Source organism: Ceratina calcarata, unplaced genomic scaffold, assembly GCF_001652005.2.
Source record: "Ceratina calcarata isolate Rehan_Ccalc_2016 unplaced genomic scaffold, ASM165200v1 scaffold78.2, whole genome shotgun sequence".
NCBI lineage: Eukaryota > Metazoa > Arthropoda > Insecta > Hymenoptera > Apidae > Ceratina > Ceratina calcarata.
This window is the reverse complement of record NW_017179105.1, coordinates 946,797-954,501: the sequence shown is the minus strand read 5'-3', so window position 1 is coordinate 954,501 and position 7,705 is coordinate 946,797. Positions and strand designations below refer to the sequence as shown.

General features: G+C 43.7%; 2 protein-coding genes across 4 annotated transcripts in view; one reads left to right on the top strand and one right to left on the bottom strand.

Moving 5' to 3' along the window:
* Dop1R2 (dopamine receptor 2) overlaps positions 1-7,705 on the top strand; it is a 60,842-nt gene that overhangs the window by 44,216 nt on the left and 8,921 nt on the right. For 2 of the 3 annotated variants that reach the window (XM_018034123.2, XM_026818358.1), the window contains exon 4: positions 4,658-4,742. In XM_018034123.2, the coding sequence (XP_017889612.1) occupies positions 4,658-4,742 (85 nt within the window). Of the gene's footprint in view, positions 1-4,657; positions 4,743-7,033; positions 7,331-7,705 lie in introns of all 3 variants that reach the window. The other variant, XR_001916893.2, reaches the window with a different exon arrangement.
* LOC113465050 (uncharacterized) lies at positions 386-4,651 on the bottom strand. Its single transcript, XM_026818357.1, has one exon. It carries the CDS (start codon positions 4,100-4,102, stop codon positions 2,252-2,254), a length of 1,851 nt encoding a protein of 616 aa, XP_026674158.1. The 5' UTR covers positions 4,103-4,651; the 3' UTR covers positions 386-2,251.

Sequence of the window (7,705 nt, the reverse complement as noted above, 5' to 3'; positions counted from 1 at the left end):
GTCCTCTACAAGAAAGGTTCTATACAATTTTCCCGTAGATTCGACGGTTTAAGAGTAATTAAGGAAAAATGAAATTTTTTGCCAAAAGTTCGCCGTTTCGGCGCTGGGATGGTCGGATTTTGTCAACATCAATAAAATGCCAAATAATCATACGTAATTCGTTAAATATCGAAGTTAGAAGGAAAACAACTTTTATTTAAAGCATTTTTCGCAATTTTGAAAAAAAAATTTTTCGTCAGCGTCAATACTCAATTGGATATTTCCTTCTATACTTTTTAGCACGTAGCTATTTATTATTAGCATTATTCTTCCGACGTCTGATTTATTTTTAATTATAGGAAATGCGTTTTTCTAAGACACATAATCTTTTGGGATTGACTGTATAGCCAATACATCCTTAATCTGCCATAAGTTTTGAAACTTCAGGAGTTTCAATTATATTAACATTAAACCGAAGTACATTGACGTAAACATTAGTGAATTACAGTTAAATATATCAGTTGAGGTTACACGTATACAGTGCAGGACACTATATCTACTAGTGCAATCACGTTTTATGATAAACTTCCTTGCGGAACAAAGGGAATGAAACAAACTGCTCAGCTCATTTGCATCTACGTTTAATTATCATACGCATGCGAAGCCTATAAATTGCGTAGCTTTTACGACTCCACATGATTGCATATCTAGTTACGAACAATGAAACCGAGTATCAAACGTGATATTTCGTAGTTGCTTATAACCAATCACGTAAAACCGACCACACCATTAACTTGCATTACAGTCCGAAAATAATGGAGTCGCTGAGAAATAAACAGCAAATGAGGATCTAGTGTAAAGTTTTTTGTTTTTGGAAGGGAAGGTTGTTAGCGGGTTAAATTATTGTATAGAAGAAGGTGACGGCATTATAGCGGGTTAACGAGGTTTATTAAGCTGAACGAAATTGCGGCGGCCCGGAAACGGGACGGGAGTTCCGTTTAGAGGCTTCTAATTCGAGTGGTGGAAAATAATAAGGGCCAGCAATTACGAGTGTTACCCGGCCGATATTAATATCCGTTTACCCAGCGTCAATTATGAAAAACTGCGCTTTCATTTCGGCCATCCACTTCTCAGTTACCTCTTTCACGCTCAAAGCCTCGAGTGCTTTTTCCTTTTCCAAACCGAATTAAGGGCTAACGATCACCGTCCTTCGAGTCCTCAGAAAGTTAGAAAATCAGTGTGTATACTCTGGATCCGGTGATTCCCATTGCACGAAACTCGAAATTTACTCGACGTGCAAATGCACGTTAAATTTATATTATAAAATGAAATAAGAACAGAGCTGGGAAAGAACTGGTTTCAAAATTAAATTATCGTCGGTTATTGAAACAAAAAATAGTTGCGACATTTCCATGAAATAAATTCTTGAATCTATTCCATACGCTCTAACCGATATCATAAAACGGTATAGGAAAGCGTACACGCAGATGGAAAGAGCATTAGTGGTAATTTTGAATCGTCGCGTTCACTTTTATAGTATGCTAATGTGTGGGTCGACGCGGGCCATAAGTCGGCGAAATGAGCGAAGTTTTAGAGCTCTTGGAATTGAAATCGGGACCCCGGGATCTCGTTCGAGATAATACATTTAATTACATCACATTTTCGAGCGTAAGACAAAAGAAACTTCTAAGGGAAAGAATTTTTACGAGTTTCTTCTTCTTCTGAAAACCAGAGGAAATGACGTTTCCTTTACGATACGAACGGTCTCTGGCCAGGATCATTGCCTATCTTCGATCATGAGAACGAGTGGGCCGTGAACGAGCCAGTGAACGACCGCGCGAGGATTATTTTCAGAGTCGGATATAGCAGGGACGAAATTAAGTATCCACACACTATCCTCAGAAGGTTATTTATGCCGGGCAGAAAAAATAAAAGAACTCGAGAAGAAAGTTCATTACCCGACAATAACCGAAACGAAATGATCATTGCGATAAATGTGATAAAATTGACGAAACTCGTAAACCGATGACGTGATAGAAACAATCGAGAAGAGCGTAATCTTTGAAAATCGTGGATGTCCTTGAAACGGATTGGCCACTTTGACAAAAAGGTTACGGCGCACCGCGTTCACCCGCAATCCAATATCCGTCTATAATTCATAAAGCGAAAGCCGATAATCTATGGTAAAACGATATCCAGTCATTTGGACGACGTCCTTTCACGACAATTTGTCTGACATTCAATTCGCCGCCCACAGTCGACTGTTCCGATCTTACTCTAGGAGCCTCGAAGGATACAGGACGATCTCGAGAATGAAGAACAACAAGCCGCTGGAGAAACCGATGATCGTCAAGAGAAAGGCTGGCGCAAATTGTTGAAAATGAAGCTCGGTCTTGTATTCCTGTTCTTTCGCGATTTGTAAGTGCATAGCGCGTTTGCGCTTTGCTATGGCTTGCTCTATCATGAAGTTGATGACGCCTCCGCTTGTTAATTGCTGAATCTTTTTGTTGATGTCGTCGATATATGGGAATCCTTCCCAGATGGCTAGAGCCAAAGGATACTGGCATATCATTTCCGTGGTCATGGTGTACGCGTACTTAGTCTCGATGGCACTGCTCCGCGAAGAGTTCAAGAAGGCTATCAACGCGAACGAAGAGTTCGTTCCATCGAGGAGATCGCTCAATTGCTGCACATACTGTTCGTGTTCGAACGCGACGAACCTTTCTTTGACCTTCAGTATGTCCTCGTCCTCGTCGTAGTTCTCCAGAGCGAGTTGAAAAACCATTGTGCCGCCGAGTTGGAAAGACGACGACAGCAATTCGCTGGTCGTCTCGATCCTGTGATCCGCCGTATTTATCAGCTGATCCGCTAACGAGTCCACGTAGACTTGCGTGAGGAACAGCCCGAAGATGTTCCACGCGAGATATTGAATCCTGGTCGAGAGCCTTCTCGGCTGGCGAGCGGTAGAGGATCCAATTATCAGCGCGAATATATCCAATCCGGACAGGTCTAGATTGACGAGAACCTTGACGAGGACGCCTAAGAGCAAGGAGGCGCCTATCGCTGCCCAGACGTACGGTTGAAACGGATGAATGAGTCCTTTCAAGGAGATGTTCGGCACTTTTGGCACCACCCAGACTACCTTCAGTATATCGTAAGTAATAGAGTAACCTACGCCGGGGTACGATTTCTCAAGAATGCAACCGATGATTACATCTGCCATCACGTCGTTGTTCAAATACATATACACCTGTTCCTCGAGGCTCGAGTTACTGATCTCCTCGATTTTTTCTCTCACAATCTGCTTCCCCCTGAACACTTCCTCCGTTAATTTACCCTCGAAACCCTGCAACTCTTCAGAATCGTTCACCGCTGTCACGTAGGGCGCAAAGTCGTAGTATCCTATCTTCAGGAAGCATCCGTTCATTTCTGGCGGCTCGATCGGCTTCATCAACTTCCAAGAACCGTCCTCATGACATTTGTCCAAAATAACCGGGTAAGACGGGGTGCACGGCTTGTCGGGCTCGAAGGTGACGCTACTGGCAGCGTACAGGGAATCTCGAACTCTTGCCAAGACGATGACAATCGCGATTCTTCGGCTCCACATCGACTGCGCGAACGCGTCAACCTCGGAAAGGAAACTGTCCTCATCTTCAAATATCGTTGACCATAACGTGACGAAGGGACAGCTACGATCGCACGGTTCTAAAACGTAGAAAGAATCCTCGAGGCTGCTGGCATTGTTCATTATCATGATCGCGTTAAATGCTACTTTTTGCAGAGCTACGTCGAACATCGTGTCCATACTGTGTTTGTAAAACGCGTAACGATCGTCGAGGCTTTCTTCCAGCAATCGAAGCATGTCGTTGACCATCCTCCCGTCGTCTATGATGGGAAAAGTCGTGTACGCTGTCTCTGCCAAGTACTTCGTCAGGAAATTTGAGATGCAGGGTATCGCCTTTAGAAGTGCATGGCGGACGTCTTCGTATTTCCTCAAGCTCTCGACAATTAATCTCCGATCACCGCCCGTCTCTTCTTCAAATCGTTCTACTTCATTGTCAATTTCGGGCACGACGATGGCCCACGAACGCGTGAAAACGAGGACGAAGAGAAAATGCAACATTTTCGCTCGGGGACAAAAACGAAACTGCGCTTCGACGAACTCATAAGCGACGCGTGTGTCGCGTAAGTGATTCGTTTGAAGATAATTGAGAACATGTTCTTCAGATATTCATCTAACGCGGCTCGTTAGACACTGTGATAACCCTAACGAATTCCGACGAAACCGCGGACTTTCATTTCATCCATGAACCAAAACTGATCTCCTGTCAATATCCGATATCGATCCCAAGGCCGGAACTCTATTTTTTGGGATGAAAATGAAATACCGTTGTTTGCACAGCGGTCGCGTGTCACCCTCGCCGCCGCAATTGCGCCTATGCAAATACTCAGTACACGTATCCGAAACACGTGACGCTGGGAACGCAACCGAGTTCCGTCCAAGGTCAACGTTTGAAACGTCGTGATGCTCGATTCGAGTTACATTTTATTTCAACGACCGAGACGCTTTTCTATTCTATTTGGACAAATATTTTGGACCAGGATCGAATAAAAAATGAGTGCGAGGGATGGCCGGCGTGGAGGATTGTATTGAAACACTAGTCTTTGTCTTTTGCAGGGCGTTCGTGAGGATTTTGTGCGCCTGCTGCCCGGGACGGATGAAACGGCGATATCAACCGGCATTCAGATACAAACCAAGTCAAGTGAGTATGAAATATTCATATTTCCCGTACGAATCGTACGGCAGCGTAGGTATGCATATGCGCAACACCCGAAGGTTCCAACCTCGGAAAACAACCGTGGATACCATAAATTTCGACCGAGTCACGTTCCTACGGTTTATCTCGAATGCAATGGCCAGTCACTCGCCGTATTTGTATTCGGCGAAGGGACAGCCCAACCTCCTTAACGAAACTCGTAGCTCGATTATTGCGGAGCCAACCACTGTCATTGTAGCTCCCCTTTTGTATTAGGGAGAACCCAGGGACGTTTCCAGTGTCGTTTTATAGGTCCGACCCGGACCAGCTCTATTGTTCGCATTTCTAATTTATACAATCGACAGGAGAACTGGGAAGACGATCGCAATTAGTTCCTTTCTCCTTTCAGTATTTTTAACATTTATTTATCTGGCCTGGAATAACATTTTATTATTAGACTTGTTATTAACAGACTGTAAATTTTATTGAAATCGAGTAACGCTGCATGCAATGCATATTTTTCTATATTGATCCTACGAATATTTTACTTTTCATAAAAATCTGCAGTGTATTAGTGAGATGCGGTGAGAACGTGCGAGCTTTCTCACCTATCCATTAGATTAGATGAATCGACTTGGAAACCGTCGAGTCAGTCGATCGATGCCGATGGATTCCCGATGAATCTCAGACGTTCTCGGACTGTGTCACGACGTCGTAACAGCTAGTGATCAAACATTCATTACTCCGGTGGAACGCGCGGCCTAGCGATTTTTCCCAAAGTAGAACGACGTCGTCCTATGCAACTTTGATTCACTTCCCGGAGAATAGCTCATGAGTCGCTTAAACAAACGCTTGGGAAAATTCTCGCAAAGTTTGCAGTTTCTTTAAACGTATTTAATTGCAATTTTTATATAGAAAATAACGGCATTCTTAATTAATGCTCGAGGAGATTCTTGTACGAATTTTTTCTTCGAACGCTTCACGATCGTTTGTAATTAATTTAATACGGAAAACAGTAGTAGATAACGAGCTCGTGTTCTTGTCGATTCTAAACGCACCTTTGGAAGAGCAACAGGCGAGAACAGACGACGAATCGTACAGAAATCGGCGCGAAACGATTTGCGGGACTTATTAGAGGACGAAAAGCGGTCAAGGAAAGCGCAGAAGGGCCGCATAAAAACGAGTTTCAGAGCCAGCCGAGGGAAAGAAATTTATTATTCCAATTGATAAAGTTTTCAACTTAAGGAGATTCCCGGATAACGCTGTCCCGTTTAACCTCGCAAAGAAACTTAGAGCGTATCTGTGCTCTACTTCAGATTCAGGGATCGTTTGTTTTCTTCCGGTTAGATAAAGCTCGCCGGTTTTCAAGAGGTTCGTTTGAAAATTGGGTATCCAGGTAAATATCACGGTAACCGTATCGAATATAAATGCATCTCGAATCGTCAAGGGAAATAAGGACTCGGATACCTTCGGTGAAATGTGAATTCCAAGTGTACGGTATCGGTTTTCCTACTTTGAAAAACTTGCTCGATCCTCGGAACGAACCGCGTTTTCGCGTGACCTCCCGATGAGTACCGCGTGACCCGTCTCGAACTTTTCTTATTTATTAGGAGGAGCGAAAAGTTCGGAGCAGCCGAGGAGGACGAGACCGAGAAACATTTCATCCACGTAATTCCCTACCGCGAATTAGATTTACTATTTGCGTTCGATTTGCATATAATTTCGCGACGCCTACACGGGCATGGCTGAACAAATACCTGCTCGCGATACCCGGTTGCAAACTTCTAAGCTACTTCGGCTGCGATACAAGCAATAACGTTGCATTTCCGATAAAATATTCGGTAGTTACTTCGCACGCTCTCTACTACGCTTCCTCGAACGATCTTCGTAAAAAGTTTACTCTCGAATCGCCTATTTCAATCCGAGCGGTCGGGAGGAGGGAGTTTATTATTATTCTATGTAAAGCGTGGATTGCACGGAATTAGGAAATTCAATTCGATTAATCTGTGTTGACTCGGGGATGAGAAAGATATCTATCGAGAGAGGCCTCTATTCTATTTCAATAGGTGATCACGATATGATGACGGATGCTGCAAAAGGAAAAGACGAATCGCTCGGAATTACAAAACTCAATTGAATTAATCTGTATTGACTTCAGATAATGAAACCATCGGAATTGAATGTACACTCGAATTCTGACTATGTATGGGAAGACCGTGAGGAAGGACGGAAGCTGCAAAGGGGGAAACGATGGTGGTATGTCGCAGATCGCATCGAGTGTATTACTATTTTTTCAGAGATTCACGTCGGGAAGGTACTACTCCGCTTATTCGCTCCACCACGTGCGAGGCAGCCGAGAGAGTTCGTGCGAGCAAACCTACATTTAACGATGGGCGACTTGGATTATCGTCAGTCGTTGGACACCTCCTCGAAACCTTTCTAGAATCCTCCTTGTCCTACCATCCGTCACCATCAAAGCATCGTCCGCTCCTCGGACAAACCCTAACCCCGAGTAATCGCCCCGGAGATACTTAGAGTACAGTGATCGATATCGACGAAGGACTCTATCACCAACCCCGTATAACATAGTCTCGGTATGTTGATTAGTGAATGGATTTATCGATCACAGACACACACACCTTACACGAGTACATGTACGAGCACCTGCACCGCTAGCACAGGTCAGTACACGGTCAGTGTTTGGTATGCCCACACCCACAGCACCCTGTTCGCTTTACGACCGACTGAAACAAACTAATACTTCTTCAGAAAAATTAACAACTTCGTATCCTACAACTCGTAATCAATTGCTTTCAATTCATTGCAAAAAATCATAATTATCTCTGCAGATCTTATGCATTCACTTGCACAGAAAATACGAATATACCGTAGCGGACATAAGTTGAAGACCATGATATATGCATGAAGAGATTAATTGTTTTATTAGATTCATATAAGGAATATAAGGT

Bases quoted from the DNA above. Each gene is read 5' to 3' on its own strand.
- LOC113465050 (XM_026818357.1), bottom strand. From the start codon at position 4,102: ATGTTGCATTTTCTCTTCGTCCTCGTTTTCACGCGTTCGTGGGCCATC.